The sequence below is a fragment of the Equus przewalskii genome, chromosome 5 (genome assembly GCF_037783145.1).
Source record: "Equus przewalskii isolate Varuska chromosome 5, EquPr2, whole genome shotgun sequence".
Lineage (NCBI taxonomy): Eukaryota > Metazoa > Chordata > Mammalia > Perissodactyla > Equidae > Equus > Equus przewalskii.
In genome coordinates, this window is record NC_091835.1 from 79,882,429 (window position 1) to 79,901,238 (window position 18,810).

The 18,810-nt window shown below is 35.2% G+C and overlaps 1 protein-coding gene across 9 annotated transcripts in view; it reads left to right on the forward strand.

The window, feature by feature from the left end:
- The window catches only part of MON2 (MON2 homolog, regulator of endosome-to-Golgi trafficking), a 103,722-nt gene extending 87,816 nt beyond the window's left edge, over positions 1-15,906 (forward strand). For all 9 annotated transcript variants that reach the window (XM_070621920.1, XM_008522314.2, XM_008522315.2 and 6 more), the window contains 5 exons: positions 1,830-1,890; positions 3,042-3,165; positions 5,460-5,667; positions 8,136-8,218; positions 14,408-15,906. In XM_070621920.1, coding sequence (XP_070478021.1) covers positions 1,830-1,890; positions 3,042-3,165; positions 5,460-5,667; positions 8,136-8,218; positions 14,408-14,571 — 640 coding nt within the window. In that variant the 3' untranslated portion in view covers positions 14,572-15,906. The remainder of the gene's footprint in view (positions 1-1,829; positions 1,891-3,041; positions 3,166-5,459; positions 5,668-8,135; positions 8,219-14,407) is intronic.
- Positions 15,907-18,810: the final 2,904 nt, after the last annotated feature.

Consider the following 18,810-nt stretch of genomic DNA (forward strand, 5'->3'; position numbering starts at 1 on the left):
TTTTCCAAGTAATTGATTACTTTGGAAATCACAAACTGTTAGATTTTAAATTTTGTTTTATGCCGCATATATACTATGTTCTATAACTGAAGTCTATCGTAGTATTTGAACAGTAAGAAGAGTATTTCAGAATGTTGTTTGGAATAGCAAGACTTAGGTTTCTAGGTAATCCTAATATTTGAGTGTCTTTTATATTGGAACATTTATAAGTTTTTTAACCTAATTAATACATACTCTAGGACTTTATGAATCACCATACTTTCTCTATGATGTTTCCCAACTGTTTTTGGTGCAAGCTGATTTGGCACGGCAGTACAATAACAAAGAAAATACAAATAAAACCAAAATCAACTAGAAGAGACAAAAGGCTTTGGATGTCATTGAGGACTACCATAAGTAAATAGTTTAAATGCATAAAGGAAAACACAAAAATGAAAAACACAAGGACTGTCATCTGGTACACTTGAGATCTGTTAGGTATTCATTCAGTCAACCTTTGAGTGCCAAAGCATGGTACTGGTCCTCTAAAAGACACATGCAGTAGTGGAAACTCATACAATTAATGTTCTGTGGACCTTAAGTTAAAAATTGCTAAGTACTACCCAAAAGAATTGAAATGAAACATGTTCATACAAAAACTTGTTCACTAATGTTCATAGCAGTTTTATCATAGTAGCCAAAAAATGAAAACAATCCAAATATTCATCAGCTGATGAATGATTAAGACCTATCCATACAGTGGAATATTCAGTCATAAAAAGGAATGAAATACTGGTGCATGCTACAACATAGATGAATCTTGAAAACATTATGTTCACTGAGAGAAACCAACCACAAAAGGCCATATATAATATGATCTCATTTATGTGATATATCCAGAACAGGCAAATCTGTATAGACAGGAAATAGAGTAATGGTTGTCAGAGGTGGGAGGAGGAGAGAATGAGGAGTGACTGCTAATGGATGATAAAAATATTCTAGAATTAGAGGTAGAATCATTGCACAACTTTGTGAAGATACGAAAAATCATTGAATTATACACTTTAAAAGGGTGAATTTTATGGTGTATGAATTATATCTCAATAAACAAATTTTTAATGTACCATACAGAGAAAACTGACAAAAATTACAAAGAATACTATCAGTTTGAAGACTTTTCTTTCATTGAAAGATTCATTGGGGGCCGGCCAGGTGGTGCAGCGGTTAAGTGCACACGTTCCACTTCTGGCGGCCCAGGGTTTGCTGGTTCTGATCCTGGGTGCAGACATGGCACCCCTTGGCAAAAGCCATGCTGTGGTAGGCATCCCACATATGAAGTAGAGGAAGATGGGCATGGATGTTAGCTCAGGGCCAGCCTTCCTCAGCAAAAAGAGGAGGATTGGCAGCAGTTAGCTCAGGGCTAATCTTCCTCAAAAAAAAAAAACAAAAACTTTTAGGGGTCGGCCCTGTGGCTGAGTGGTTAAGTTTGCGTGCTCTGCTGCGGCGGCCCAGGGTTTTGCCGGTTCCGATCCTGGGCGCGGGCATGGCACCACTCGTCGGGCCATGTTGAGGCGGCGTCCCACATGCCACAACTAGAAGGATCTTCAACTAAGATATACAACTATGTACTGGAGGGATTTGGGGAGATAAAGCAGGGAAAAAAAAAACAGATTGGCAATAGTTGTTAGCTCAGGTGCAAATCTTTTCATGAATCTTTCTTTTTTTTTTTTTAAAAAAGAATTTTTTAAAAAATCACTAAAACTCCCAATACTGTTTATTTTGTTTGTATTTCCAGGGAATATTTTACCTTTAAAAATCAAGTCTATTTATTTATTTTATTCTTTTTTTAGCATACCTCCGGATAACCTCTCTATTCAAGAATTTCAAAGAAATGAAAGTATTGATGTTGAGGTGAGGAAGCTATTTAAAGCATTTTCCTGTGACCATAGGTGGAAACCGAATAATAGAAATGTTGAAACTATAAAATTGCTAGAAGAATAAAGTAGTAAGTTAAGCTTGAACCTAAAAGAGTTAAACTCTTGCAAAGGTTAAGGGTTAATTTTTAAATCACTGACATTTAAAAATGACTGCCTTGTCTTTTTTATCTTTGTGCTGTGTGCATGTTGTCGAGATACTTAGTTGTGTCCATTTAATAACTTAGAAAAGCAGTTGATTCAGTAAAATCAATGCGTCAGTCAGTGAAAGCGTGTATTCAAGGGCTTACTCTACAGTTTGACACATCAGATGTTTGTAGTTCAAATTAATAAGTTGCTTAGATTTTTCTGTTTTTAGCCAGCTATAGATATGGCTTCTAGAATTCTTGAAGCAAATAATGCGTGTTTTTTAAAGAATATATTTTGTTGATTATAAATGGAGTTTAAAGAAATAGTTTTTGGTTGTGGATTTTTTTGTTGGGAGGGTTGGCTTTTATTTTTTTCCTGTAAGTGGGATAGAGAAACTTTTAAGTAAATCAAATCAAATCAATTACTTTAAAGTGTACATAAAAAGCGTAGGCATCATCATACAGATAGAAAATATTGCCTTTTGTCCTATTACTGTATTAAAACTCTTGTACACTTCAAACTTTTCTTTTTCTTCAAAAGGCAAAATAACACAGAAGTAAGCTATTTAACAAAAATGAGTATAACTTTGCCTTCTCTTATAACTCATTTTTATGGTTTTAAAAGGTGATTTAATTATTCTTCTTCTGTTTTGGATATTTTATTCTTAACATGGATACATTTCACATGCTGACTTTTTCTCTAGAGCACTATTTGCATTTATCATGTTGAAGATCAGCGTTTATTAAAATTATTGTGTAGTGAACAGTTTGGACTCTGGACTGTAGTGTTGACTGTTTTGTGCTAAAGCTGTTTGTTAGGAGATGAGGGAGGCAGATGAGTCATCCTGTATATTGACATTAGAATGCTTACATCCTCCCGTTAAAGAAGATTCCACTGATTTTCTTTTCAAGTAAAATTTCATTTTAATCTAGAAATTATCATTTGAGTCAGTCTCTTTCAAGAAAACAAATGCATCTGACTTTGCCTCTTTTGTTTTAGGTCGTTCAGCTAATCAGCACTGAGATACTACCTTATGCCAATTTTATTCCTAAGGAATTTGTTGGTCAGATAATGACTATGCTTAATAAGGGCTCGATACATTCTCAGTCGTCGTCATTTACAGGTAGGTTATTTCAGTGATTTTTAAAAAAAATATTAGTAAGTATTGAAGTGCTTTTGAAGAAGCTGGCTGTGGGAATGTTTACTCCTGTGATTGTGGTAAATGTGAATGGGAGAATGGTAAGGTAATTTTTAAGAATGTGATATAGAACATTAAGCTTTACAAGAGGAAACTGGTAAAGTCGGTGAGTTATGCATTGTGAATTAAATTGCAAGGCACTTATGGAATCCGCCTAAGTCACTGCAGGCTGACACAAGGGAGCAGTTTTGTGAAGCCGTGGGTTATTGGGAGGTCATGGGTATGAGTTCTGCCACTTAGTAGCTGGTTAACTTCTGAGTCTCAGTTTTGTCATCTGTAAAATGAAGATATTAATACCAGCCTCTCAGGACTATAAATTTGCAGAGTTATTCCACTAAAATAAAACAAGATGCTTTAACATTTGTTAAGGGTATTAACATTTAGTGAATACCTACCATGTGTGGGGTATTATGCTAGAATATTAATCTCATTCCTCACAACATTTCTGTGAGGATAGGTTCCATCCTATTACAGAAGGGGGAATAGGTTTCGAAAGGTTGAAAAAATTGCCCACTATCGTAAGGCTGGAGGCCAAAATTCATCCTTAAAAAGAACTACGTGCTTCTTTTGGTATATCATGCTACCTTATTGGGAGATGATACGTAAGTTGCTTTTTGCTATTATTTCTCTTTTTCTAAAACCGTGCTCAAGTATTAAATGTAATTACGGCATCATAATGTGATTTTTCTGTGAGATGATTAAAAAAATTGTAAATTTGTGTCATGCATATCCTTCATCCCTCGACTTTGCCAGAGCCGTGATTGACTTCTGCTAAGCTGTGCTGAGCCCTTGAAAGAGCATTTACCTGCATGGTTTGACCACTAGAGGTCTCTCATGCTGCTTACTTTACAAACTGGTTCCTTTTCCAAGCCCACACAGTTTTTAAAAACTGATCTGGTAAAGTACAGATTTAACAAACATGAGAACCTCACAGAAAAAAATTTTAAAGTCCACTTACAGTATCTAAATGTAGTCAACTTTTTATTATTGAGTATATAAAAAATTAAAGGTAAATTTTTACAAAATACACATAAGAATAGTATTTATAATTAGATATAAATATCCTAAGCTAAATAAGGACTACTGAGTTACTATGTAGACTTTTTCTAGCAGTTTTCTGATAATATCTCCTGCTGTTCATAATATTAAATGTACTAAGATAAAGAAGTGACTTTGCTATAGGAGCACAAACTTCCCAGCTTTAACTTGGAGTTTTCTTTACACATATACATACAAAGCCTTCTTTGTTAAACAAGACCAACCTATAAACACAGAGGTTCCAGATATTTTTGGTCTCCTGCCTTTAAGTATGATCTGACAGCCAGGGCTCACAGACATTTGAGGAAATCCTCCAACACGAAAGAGAAAGACCAAAGCGAAGAGGGGGTGAAAGAAACTGGAAGGAAAAAGATAAAATGCAGAGCCATGGGAAATGTTTTTTTAAAAAGCACAATTATAGTTAGGATGCTCAAAGAGCAGAAAGATTTTATATCCATGAAATAAGAAAAACTGCTGTTAAAAGGAACAATCAGGACAAGAAAGAGCTCCTAGAAACTAAAAATGTGGTGGCTGAAATACCAAGTTCAGTGAAGGGTTGGACGGAAACATTAAGTAAATAACTCAGAAGGTAGAGCAAAGACAAAAAAGTAGACAGTATGAGAAGAAAGAAAAAATAAGAGGTCTGACATCTGACAGTAGGTCTTCTAGAAAGAGAATAGAGAAAAGCTACGAGAGGAATTTGCAAAAAAAACAAACTGAAGAAATAAATCTCCAGATTAAAATGGTTACTTAGTACCCAGAGTGGTGAAAGAAAAAAGACCCACAATAAGACGTGCAATCATGAAATATCAAAATACTGGGGATAAAGAGAAGATTCTAAAAGATTTCAGAAAGAAAAAAAGTTCAACACGAAAGAGTTGTAACAAATGACTTTGGAATTCTCAGTAGCAAGATTGGATGCTAAAAGATACTGAAGCAGTGGTTTGAGAGTTATAAGTGGAAAGGATTTTTAATAAGGAGTTGCATACCTAGGCACACTGCTAGCCAAGTATGAGTATGGAACATAACTCTCAATGTATATGCTATTAGCTATACGTTTGTCATAGATGCCCTTCATCAGTTGAAGAATCTCCTTCTTTTTCTAGTTTGCTAAGAGTTGTTATCATTAAGGTGTATTAATTTAACCTTTTATTAACCATCAAAAATTGTTAATTTTACAGAAGCAGAGATTGATATTCGTTTGAGAGAGGAATTTTCTAAAATGTGTTTTGAAACATTACTCCAGTTTTCCTTCAGTAATAAAGTCACCACCCCTCAAGAAGGGTACATCTCACGAATGGCACTCTCTGTGCTGTTGAAGAGGTCTCAAGACGTCCTGCACCGCTACATAGAGGATGAAAGGTTAAGTGGCAAATGCCCTCTTCCAAGGTATGTGTGTTGTTTTATTCAAGAAGGAAATAGACTATCACCGTTACTAATAATAAAAAAAGCTCTGAAAACCAAGTGTTTTTATAAGTTTTCTGAACTTAACCTGAGGCTATTTATAATTTTATCTCATACAATGTAAATATTTGTAAGTTTTGCTGCAGATATATTGATATGTTTTATTATGAAATGCTTTTTCAGACTCCTCATGGAGGCTAAATAATATATGATTTTTTCGAATTACCTTTTTGGATTTGAAAGAAAATTTGAATGCTAAAATCTGTCTTCTCTTAAGGATTTCTGGATAAGGACCTGTGGATCTGTATGAGCACATGCATGTGGATCTCTCTCTCTCTCTTTCTCGAGAGAAAATAATAGATAAATCATACTCTAGGAACTTCCTAGTTTGTTTTGCAGTCATTTCTAGGTTTCTCTGTGTTGGCTAGCCATATCTTAGATCTTCTTTCATCTAGTTTGTTTAATTGAGCTCTTGTACCTAAACTGATTTGCTTCTCATTTAGCCAAGACATGCTAGTAGAAGGGACTCAAGGCCTTTCTGATAAGCCAAGCCTAATCAGAGTTGGGGTATAGATTAGAATTCATCAAAACATGCAATAATACAACAGGCTTATGTTGCCAATCTGTTTTGTAATGTGAAAGGTAGAGTGTAAGGCAAAGTAAGTAAAGCAAAGAGAAAAGAATATTGGAAGACAAGAGTTATCAAAGTCAAAAAAGAGGCAAATCATGGTGAGTCCCATCTCATAAGGCAATATTGGAGAGGGAGATTGCTAGCCCTAAGTCCTTGTGCATGTTCTTATTTACTTATAATAAATTTCTGGAGTTGGAATTGACCTGTCAAAAGACATAGGCTTTTTTTTTCCCCCCTGAGGAAGATTAGCCCTGAGCTAACTGCTGCCAATCCTCCTCTTTTCACCGAGGAAGACTGGCCCTGAGCTAACAAACATGCTCATCTTCCTCTTTCATATGTGGGACGCCTGCCACAGCATGGTGTGCCAAGGGGTGCCATGTCTGCACCCGGGATCCCAACTGGCAAACCCAGGGGCCGCCGAAGTGGACCGTGCACACTTAACCGCTGCACCACCCGGCCGGCCCCAGACATAGGCATTTTAAAAGCTTTTGAGATGTGTTACAAATTGCCTGCCAGAGATTTCTGCCAATTTACGTTCTCCCAGGAGTATATGAATGTCCTTTTTCTCAATTTTTAGCATTTTAAAATGAACCAGTTTATCAGATTTTTTTCTTTTTAAAATTTGATAAATGAAAAATACATAGTTGTTTGCTTTTTTTTTAATACCAATACTTATTCGCCAGTTGTTTTGCTACTTTTAGGATACACTATATTTTTGATTTCTAGAACATAAATCATACCTCCCCATACTCAGATTTATATACAGAAACAGTCCAAAGGCAGGTGTTAATAATTTGGTTATGGGCATGATTGAAAATTGATTTATCAAAATTGATGTCTGAAGTAGACTTGGAAAGGCAGTAATAAAGCTGCTCTGCTTAGAATCTTTTTATTTATTAGATTATAACAAATTGTTTGATTTCAGAAAGCAACTTTCTCCATTTTTTTATGTTTTAAGTATTTCTTGCTTTTAAATTGTCTTTATAGTTGTTCTCTGAAATATTATATTGTATCATCCTGTGTTTGCTCTCAATCATTACGTTGTTTTCTAAAAAGCTACATTGCAACACAGTAAAATACTTCTGTGTTTACAAAGGGAGGCTTGAAATGGGACCCTGCTATAGTATTAGAAAAATCTCATCTGTAAAATGATAACGTAGATTCATACTGGGAATGGGGGGGCGAACTATAGAGCAGAAGAGCTTTGTCCTGTTGGGAGAAAGAAGGTAATAAAGCTACTCTTGTGGATTCTTTACTCCAGGTTCATTCTTCATTCCTAATGTCTCCAGATAGTGCCGCCTGAGGATGTTTTGGCCATGTTTCTAATTTGTTGTATTAGAACTAAGTACTATTGTCATTTTAAATGTACTTTTAGTAGCATAATAAAATGTATGTCAGGAGGTAATAGTAGTCTTTATTCCTGTTTAAGCTTTGGTTGAATCCCTTTTAGTACTAATTAATTAAAAAGAAAAGAAAAACCCACTTTTTGTCAAGAAGTTTTAAAAGCATGTATTATAAAATATTTTAATTGTAAGTAGTTATATGAAATATCTTACAAATAAATTTAGATTTGCATGAATAGATTGCCTTCCCGCCCTTTTTTAAATTAATAACTTGTGGTAAGAATAACTATGAATCTTATTTGCACACTGAAGTACATGTAAACAAAATATTTCTTTTGTAAGAATTTAAAAATAACATTAACTTTGCATTCTGTTGTGTTCAGTATTTTTCCAAAGTACATCTGTTTGTATTATCCTAATAAAAATTACACGTGGCATATCTTAAAATCTTGATGGAAATAATTTCCCATCTCTTTTAGGCAACAAGTAACTGAAATCATATTTGTTTTAAAAGCGGTCAGTACTCTCATTGATTCGCTTAAGAAAACTCAGCCTGAGAATGGTAAGTGCTTAGAAACTCAGTTATTCTGAACTCATAACATTTATGTTCTATTTGTGGTGTGCTTTTGTATTATTATTAAGTTAACTGAATTTTAGGAACATAACAGCTATTAGACTTTCTTTTCTCCAGTCGTTATAACAGCAAAGCATCAAGTCCATTAAGATGTCAATTAAGTAAAATTAATATGTAATGTTTTATCTTCTTTATGTTAAACAACAGTTTAGCTGACCTTTTTTTTTTTTTTTTTAACCAAATTGGTCTGAATTCAGGGTGTTGCATGGACAATTCATATTTCATGTATTTTTAATGTAGAACATCACTGAATTTCTTTTTGAGGGGGAGGCTTCCATCTTGCATTTGTACTGATTTACTATATAGATATAAACTGTGTAAAGAACTTTGAATCATTTTTATAGCCCTTTCTCATGTTTCCCCTTTCTGTTACTCATTCCTATCCAATCCATTCTTTATGTTATTGCCAGAAAAGAATTTTCTAATAGTGCAGCTTTGATCATTCTTTTTGCCATCCTTATAAAACAAAATCTTTTTCATGTTCCATTACCTACCAAAGGCCAAGAGTACTACTGTCTGACTCCCTTCTGTTCGTACTTTATTTCCCACTAGACTTCATGTACCCCACTCTCCTAGCAAACTCAGTCTGCCCCTTTGCTCGATCCATTCTCCTGCCTATATCCACCTAGTTCAAATACCACTTCACTGTAAGCCTTGTTTTTAATCTTTAAAGGTGAGTCATTTCTCTTCTCTTTGAATTCTTAGCTCTTTTTGTGTGCTCCTTTGTCTGTTCCTCTGTTTGTGTTAGTTACACATGTACATGACTCATTCTCTTTAAATTATAGGAGGCTTTTTGGACCGTGTTTTTTTCTGTTTGAATCCTCTACAACATTGCTCCTCAAAATGTGGTTTCTTGGACCAGCTACTGGTCTTAAGAGTTTGTTACTGGTCCAAGAGAAGATAAAGAGCTGGCGCCAGAATATTAGTCAATTGTGGCACTAAACACACTGGTTCAGCTGACATTTTTTGTATAACAAGACTTTGTTAAAGAAGGAAGCATGTTGACTTACATTCTGGCACAAGCTCCTTAGCAGGCTAGCACTTTAAACAGCATTACTTTTTTTTTTCACTCTCCAAAGCCCCAGTACATATTTATATATCCTAGTTGTAAGTCCTTCTGTTTCCCCGATGTGGGATGCTGCCACAGCATGGCTTGATGAGCAGTATGTAGGTCCGTGCCCAGGATCCAAACTAGTGGAGCTCAAGAACCCAACCACTATGCCTCGGGCCGGCCCCCTTGCTCTTTAAGCAACATTACTTTTAATACCCAAGAAGAAAGGAGGTTCCTAATAAGTGAGTCACAGGATATTTGTTCCTGTCAATTATTATATAATTAAAGTAAATATGTATTTTTCTGTTTTCAAAATCTGCCTCTTGGTACTTTGGCCTAGAAAGAGTGAGTATTATACTAAATCTTAAGAGGCAGTAGACTTGTATTTATTCAATCCAGAGAGGGGTGGAATTTCTAAGGAAAATCCTAGAGCAATTTCCTGAATTCATCCCATCAAGGTCAAATTTGAGTTCTCTTAAAAAAAATGTTCTAGTTGATTTTTCAGAGAGGGAAACCGTGTATTAACTTCCTAGAAACCAGTAAAATCTTTATTAGATCACAGGATAGGATCTGATTCTTAAAAATATATTTAAGACGTAAACAGGAAATTCTCTATTTCCCATACTATCACGCTGTAGATATATTAAACATAACCAGCATATTTCAATGCATAGAATTTGCATTATTTTGTATGATCTTTAGACAGCTGTCAAGAATTTAACCAGAATTTGTGTAAAAGAAGAAAAACCTTAGTAACCTTTTTTTTTTTGCAAAGCCCATGGGCCATGGGTGGGGCAGTGTAGTAATAATGATAGATGATCAAACTAAATTAATGTTAAAAATTGTTTAGGAGAGTTTGAATTATGCCTCTGGCATATGAAATGAAAATTTAAATATAACCACAAATGATGATGATGATGATATTATATTAGAAAGGTGTGATCAGCTTCATTGAGAAACAGAATAAAAGAAGAAAACTGAGAGAAAGCCGGGCCTTCTGAGCAGAAGCATGTTGGAGTGCTCATAGCTAGTCTGACATTAATTCAGGAGGGTGGCTACAAGGTTTTGGACCAATGTACACCCAACTTCTGTTTAGAAATTTGTTATTTGTTTTAGAGTTTTCTAGTGGGAGAGGAGACATTTGTTGGACTTATTTTTAGTTTGGGAAAATTTTGTTTTTATTATGTTACTTGATCTTTATTTAAAATTTTGAATAGGTGGTAAACATTAACATGGTTCCAAAATTCAAAGATGTAAAAAGATATATAGGGAAAAATTTTAAGATGCTCTTTCCCCTAATCTGTATCTCCCAGTCCTTACCTAATGTAGGCAGCCATTTTTATTTGTTTCTTGATCCTTCCCTAAGTTTATTATGTAAATAGAAAATATATACTCCAGTATGCCCCCAGTTTTTAACACAAATGAAATGCATAATAGCTTCATATTATAATTGCTGTTCTGAACACTATTTTTTTCCACTACATAAAATATCATGGAGATTTTTCCATATTGATACATAGAGTTTTTCCTTTTTTTTGCTAGTTAAATCCAAAGTGCCCACCAAGATCTATGGTGAGTTTTTAAAAAATATTTTAATTTAGGAAATTTGAGTAGCTTCCTCTGCGTTTAAGATTGTATTGTAAATAATATATTCTTATTTTCCTGTAATAAACCAAGAATTAGTTTGGTCAGTTGATTCTCCGTCTGGGGCAATCTAGATAGGTTTCAATTCATGCAACCTTTTTTTGTTTTCAGTTTTTTTTATTGTGGTAAAATGCATGTAACAAAATTTACCATCTTAACCATTTTTAAGTGTACAACTCAGTGGTATTAAATACATTGATAATGTTGAGCAGCTATTACTACCATCCATCTCCATAACTCTTTTCATCTTGTAACTGAAACTTTATATTCATTAGACAGTAACTCCCCATTCTCCGCTCCTCCCATCCCCTGACAGCCGCCATTCTACTTTCTGTCTCTGTGATTTTTTTTTTTTTAAGATTTTATTTTTTTCTTTTTTCTCCCCAAAGCCCCCTGGTACATAGTTGTATATTCTTCGTTGTGGGTCCTTCTAGTTGTGGCATGTGGGACGCTGCCTCAGCGTGGTTTGATGAGCAGTGCCATTTCCGCGCCCAGGATTCGAACCAACGAAACACTGGGCCACCTGCAGCGGAGCGCGCGAACTTAACCACTCGGCCACGGGGCCAGCCCCTCTGTCTCTGTGATTTTGACTACTCTAAGTACCTCACATAAGTTGAGTCATTCAGTAATTGTCTTTTTGTGACTGGCTTATTTCACTTAGCATAATGCCGTTAAGGTTGATTGTAGCATATTACAGAATTTCCTTTTTTAAGGCTGAATAATATGCCACTGTGTGTGTATGTATGTATCCATATACCACATTTTCCTTATCCCTTCATCTGTTGGTGGACTCTTGGGTTGCCTCCACATTTTAACTATTGTGAATAATGCTGCTATAAACATATGTGTACAGATAACTCTTTGAGACCTTGCTTTCAGTTCTTTTGGGTATATGTCCAGAACCAGAATTGCTGGATCATATGGTAATTCTATTTTTTTTCTTTTTTTGAGGAACCACCATACTGTTTTCCACAGTGGCTGTACCATTTTGCATTCCCACCAGCAGTGGACAGTGGTTCCAATTTCTCCACATCCTCACCAAAACTTGCCATTTTCTGTTTTTTCATTAGTAGCCATTCTAAGGAGTATGAGGTAGTAACTCATTGTAGTATTGATGTATTGATTGATGTATTTCCTGAATGATTAGTGATATTGAGCATCTTTTTACATGCTTTATCAGCCATTTGTGTATCTCCTTTGGAGAAATGTCTATTCAAGTGCTTTGCCCATTTTTGAATCGAGTTATTTGTCTTTTTGTTGTTGAAGCCTCTTTGAACCTCTGTGATCAGAGGCAGCGCTCAGAGCACAGACGTTGATATTTGGAGGATAGGGTCGTTTTTGCCTGCCCTGGCCTCCTACAAGCTGCGTGCAAGCTGCTCCAGGAGTATGTGCACAACTGCCTATCACATGGCTAGGGGTGAGGGATGGGTAGCTGCTACTGTGCTGAGAGCTGAAACTGACCAAAATTAACCTCAGTATACTGTCCACGTCATCCTCTGGAAATTACAAGCCTTCGGTAGACACCAGAGTTCCAAAATAGTTGCATCAGATTCTGCCAGTGCACTTGTTGTCTAGGTGGGTAGACAGATTCCTAGTGCTTCCTGCACTGCCGTTTTCCCAGAATCCTCCTAGGCAATCTTTTGTTAAAGATTAGTGGAAAGTTTCACAGCAGACAGCTGGAGCAGACTGTTTAGAACTTCTTAGACCAGTGTTTTTTAAACTTTTTGTTGGTTTTCTGTTAAGCAGCAAAATTCTTTTTACAAATGAAATGTGATATGGGTTCCCAACATATAACACAGATAAAAGCAGAGCAGCTCTGGCCAGACATTCCCTCCCTCACTGATACCCATCAGCCCCACTCCCTTTTCCTTTCTCCCGCCCCCACGCTGAGAAAGCCCCTGTTTGGGTGGAGACGGGATTTAAAGAACAGCTCAGCACTCCCAAGATAGGTACTAAGGAGTGAATATTAATGATGATGAGTGATGTCAGTAGATGTTGAGTGGAAAACAATTCCATAAGCAGGGGCCGGCCCAGTGGCACAGCGGTTAAGTGCGCACGTGCCGCTTCTCGGCAGCCCGGGGTTTGCTGGTCCGGACATGGCACTGCTTGGCACTCCATGCTGTAGTAGGTATCCCACATATAAAGTAGAGGAGGATGGGCACGGATGTTAGCTCAGGGCTAGGCTTCCTCAGCAAAAAGAGGAGGATTGGCAGCAGTTAGCTCAGGGCTAATCTTCCTCCAAAAAAATAAAAATCCATAAGCATATTAATTTTGGAAACTCTGGATTAAAGTTAAACCTGTTCTTTTACTACAAGCCTTTAATAAATTCATGTGAATTATGAATCCCCAAAAGGGAAAATAATGTATGTATTTGCCGAACTTACTTGACCATAAATTTTTTTTAAGAGGTAACTTGAAGAACAGTAGTTTGAGAAACTCATCTCTTTATTCTACTACAGAAGTTGAAATAAAGAAAAGTTATATGGCTTAATCAGGGACACTCAGTGCTAATGATTTCAGAAAAGTTTTTAGGCTGTTAGTTGACACTCAGTAAATTGGAGTGAAAAATAGAATCAAAGCTCCTTATGCATAATCAAGTATTATTTCTTTATACTATACTGCCTCCCAGATTTGCTCCACAAAGTGTCGTATACGTATCCTAAGAAAAATCTGTCAGCAGGTTTTATTGTGTATTGCGCTCTCAACAGTATGCACAGTACTTGTAGGAGAATAGAATTGTAACATGTTATCTCAGAGTACAAGGAAATTAATTGCGATATAACACTTTTTGCCCATTCACCAAGGAGCATTCAGATGTACTAGTTGATGATAGTGATGAGGAAGGCAGACATGTCCCTCCCCTCTACAGTTTAAATCTAGTGATATACATTAAAGATTAGCAAAGAGCAAAAGAGAAGAATGCATCTGTGTGTGGTCATTTGAAATTAAAATCAGAATCAAGGACATTACTGGGAAAATCACTGAAGATATTTGTATTTTTAGCATACAATTGCAGTTATTTTCTAATTGTTCTTGAAATGTACATCGCATTCTCTGGCAATCTTAAAATGTACACTACATTCTCGGGCAATTATACTGAAAATGACAAAGGTTGAATTATTGTAAGTTACTTTGTTAGCTTCCAAGGCCTTCACAAATTGAAGTATCATTTAAAATGTACTTGATCAGATTTGTTGGTATTGGTGACTGCACACTGACCATATATTTTTCCCTCGTATCTTACTATGTATTGCAGTAAATCTTCCAAAGATTAAAAAAAAAGAAAAGGTACAAGCTTGTGGAATCTCCATATTTTGAAATTTTTTTCTTTGCATTACTTTAAAGGATTGTGTTTGTTAGTTGGATAATCTGTGCTATTTAAATCCACCCTTTTTTGAGGTTTTATACTTTTTGCATTGCAGTTGATGGAAATACCTGGGCACAAGTAATTGCCTTATACCCAACTTTAGTAGAATGCATCACCTGCTCGTCTTCAGAAGTCTGCTCTGCACTTAAAGAGGCTCTAGTTCCTTTTAAGGATTTCATGCAACCACCAGCATCCAAAGTGCAAAATGGAGAATCTTGACCAGCTATTATATATTTGAAGAAGAAATATATCTAAAGAATGTTTGCTCTTCAGTGAGTCTTCTGTGAGAAGGACGTTTCTTACTACAAATAATTCTTGGCAGCTGTTGTTGACCTCCTTTAAATTGTACTTACCTGAGTTCAGTAATTCATGTTACAAGCTTACACGTCAACAAGGCTCCTGAATGAGTGGCAGCGCAAGCCTTTAACCAATAAACTGATGGGAGAGAGGGTTCATACTACAACATGACTGCTACCGTATCTTCAATTGTGATTTAAAAGTGAGCTTATGTACAGTTTGTGGTGTATGTGTTAATGATGTACTTTTTAAAAAGAAAGAAAAGATATTTCATTCAGTTAGATTTATTAGGCTGGTGTTTTTGCGCCGTTTTTCAAGTACAAAATTGTACTAAAATTTTATGCAAGATGGTACTGTAACATTCCGTATTATCTATAACCAGCCTTTGTAAACAAAGGGAACTGATATACTTGTGTGTATAATAAATGGTACAGTTCTGTATAAAATAGTTGCATTTATTATTTAAATTTTTAAAATATTGATAATGTTAAATGCTTGAAGCTGTATTTATTATTAATACAAAATTGTTTGCTTACATTTTTACTTATAATTTACCTACTTCAGAGGCATATATGCTCACCATATGCTCATGCAGTTAGCTTAATGCTTATTTTAAATGTACTTACTAGTGACTATTAAAGATCCCACCAGAAAGGTCGTCTGAACACAGCAGCAAATCGTTTATGATGTGCTGACTTTGCTCCTTTGCGGTATAGGTTATTAACGTAATACATTGAGATACGCTGTAGCACTACGACTCCTTCATACCTCATTTCTTTAAATGTCTTTCCCAGCTTTTACGTAAGTCTGTCTGTTTTTATATTTGCTGTCAGGATTTTAAAGACTTTTCATATTTTATATTTCTACTGATTTTTTTTTCCCACTGACTAATGTTTATCACTGTCTTTGAATTATGACCCAGGCAGGATGATTTCAGATTTCCTAAAATTTTGCCTGTGAAGTTTTGTTCATTTCAGTGCTTCATTTTGTAATGTCTTCTCAAAAAGAAAACTATGCTAACTCACAAATATAAAATGTTTGTGTATTCTAAGACAATGAGAAGTGTATTTTTGGAGATAGTGAAGCATTTAGAAGTGCAGTAAACTTTCTGTCATGGAGTAAAATACTAATTTTGTCTCCCTTTCCTATCTCTGATGAAGAAAAGTACTCTGGAGTATATTAACTTAATTGTTTTTCAAAAAACGGACTGACCTAGCTCACTGTACTTTTTATTAAATGAATTACAGTATTATGATATTTTTCTTCTGTTAAATTTTCATAATCATTTATGTCAAGACTCAAGGATATTTAAAACAAATGATTATTCATAAGAAGTCATAATGGTCTCAGTATTATTTTAGTGTGCTGGAAGGTCTTTGATTTTAATAGAATTTATAAATTTTAGCTTGTCCAGAATAATTATAAAACTACAAGAAGATACTCGGATTGAGTAATGAATGAGATACAATTTTGAGGCTATTGCACTTGTGTAATTATTTAATTTGCGCTATTATCTGTGAGGGGGTAAGGTCTTTTTTTGATGGGATATTTTATTTACATGAATTAATGAATTTCTATTTTATAATTACATCTAAAATTAAGGTAAAATACGGCATTTCCTAGGTTCTATCTTCAGCATTTTCTTTAAAGAAAGTTGTAAAAAAAAAAATTGTCAAGCTGTGTAGTTTATTTTCTATATTTAGATAAGTTAAATTGGGGATTAGAAAAATCTGCATATCACTGATAAAGTATTGAAATAGAATAACAGGGATAGTTTAATAGTTCAGTAAAATGTTAAAAATATTGCTATGAATTTACATGAAGTAAAAATATGTCTGTTATCAAGAAATAACGGATGAGTTACAATCAGAAGAATGGTTCTGCAGTGAAAGTTGAATGAGTCAGCCATGTGCGGCATATGTTTATATGAACAGTAGTTTTAGCTGCTGTGATGGGAGCTTTCAGTATCAGGACAGTACCCTCCAGATCAAAACATAAATGTGGTGAGTTTGCGAATACCATAAAGTATGGTAATCAGTGCCAGCCTCAGTGACAGGCAAAGTGGGCCACCCTGTTGGTAGTATAATTTGACCGGTTTTTCCTTCCAGAATATCTCCTGCCGCCCCCAGGAGTCACTACTAGCAATTCATTCCCTTGAGTCAAGCATTCCTCAAGGCTGCATTTTCTAAAATATCCTGATCCCTTGGGAGGTTAATACGTTACCCTTGTCTTGTTGGTACGAATTGGGTTCTTTAGTGAATAGGAGAACTGGGCTATGTGAGATTACTAGATGCTAGGAGATTCAGAAAGGAAGCTCCCAAAGCTAAGATCATTTTACAGCACAATTGAGACTAGGACTAGTCCTTGAAACAGTAGAATAATGTCCTTTGGGGTGCATATTATACATGCAATGAGTTTTAAGCCTCACATAATCACTTTTTGTCGCTGACAGTGCCTATCTTACGTAGATCACTGGACAACAGGCATATGCCAACAATTGGATTAAAGTCCTTTCTGACTATTTTTTTTCCATTTTAAAGGAAACAAACTAATTTTTGACTTGAATAGCTTACTTTTTGGGTTCCTATAATGCTACCCCTGCCAGAAAGGAGAAGAATAGGTCATTCTGTAGTGTCTTATTTAGTGTGTCTTTATAACTAGTGTTAGTTTTGTTTTACTATATACATTTGTGAGTAACATTTATTTATTAGGAGGTGGTTGGTGCCAAAAGAGAAAGGAAATGCATAAAAGTTTGGCTTAAAGAGAACCACTTTTCACTTGCTTTCATTTTTAATTTTATTACATTAACAGCGATTTGTTTCTTATCTGTTTTTCCCATGTATGATTATTGATTTAACTCTTGCTATAGTCCTTAAATTATATGTAGCACAGAAGGAAGAGATGAATGATTTAGTGTACATATTTTATTGTGAAGAATAGCATTCACTTAAATTAATTCCATAGCAGGCCAATAACAACTAGGTTATTTCTCAGTGTAACCTTAGAGTATTTCATTCACTGTCACAGTTTGGTACCACTAGTCCCAGGTAACCATTGGGACAAAGGGTCAGTTGAGAAACTGAGGATGAAACAGCAGAAATTATTGAACAGTGTCAGAAAACAACTCAAAAGTATGAGTGAAGTCTTCATTATTACACTCGTGTTAATGAAAGACAGTTGATGAAAGACAGAATGACTAATATATTCTCCTGAATGTAGAAAAATTCAGATGGGCAACCAGATCCTGAAGAGCCTGCTGTAGGTGAAGTCTGTCCAGCCAAGGCAGAATACCTTCAGGACCCACCTCCCTGTGATTGCCATGGAAATTAATAGTGGAGATTTAGAAGCCACTGAAATGAGCCAATGCCCAGGCCAAGAATATTGTGGATTACTGTTTTTTATAGAAAACTACTACCAATGTGGACAAAAATAGTTGATTTTACCATTTTCTACTTACCATGTTTGGCATTCTGGCAGGGATGCTCATCTTGTGTAAAGTACCACATTTTACTATGCTTAGTGTTGCTGGGTTGTGTTTGTCTACATTATTAGAGTGAATTTTACTTTTTTCTTTTGCCTACCATTCATGAGAATAGCAGTTCATACCACATGGTGTGTTACCAACTTATAGGTTATGGGAAAGCAGTTGTTAATACTTCAAAACCACTTGAATTAAAATGTATCTAGGGCGAGTAGTACTTTCAATTTGAATGAGAAGTTCTTAGAGATTTGGGAAGAAATCTTAAAATGTCTATCTTGATTTATATAGAAACTATTTCAGAGGAGTTAGATAAATATCAATTTTGTATAAATCTAGTGATTTTTAATGCACTAGCAGTATTTGCTCTCCTTAAAGGAGCACACAGTGATCTTTTTGTGAATATAAATATTCTCAATAATCTTGACCAGCTGAGGCAGGGTGGAGCCAAGGCCCAGCCTCTTACTGAACTTTCAGCATATTGACTTTTCAAAGCCTCTGTTTTCTTATCTCTCTAAAAGCAAGATGATAAGCAACTAGTTACTTAGTAATTCTTTGGAGAAAAAAATACATAGTTTGAATTTAGAGTTGATTTTATGATGATGTACTTAGGTAACCATTCAAGTTGTTTGATAAATTTATTTCTATATCCTAATTGAGACCTTTGACTATATATTTTCTCC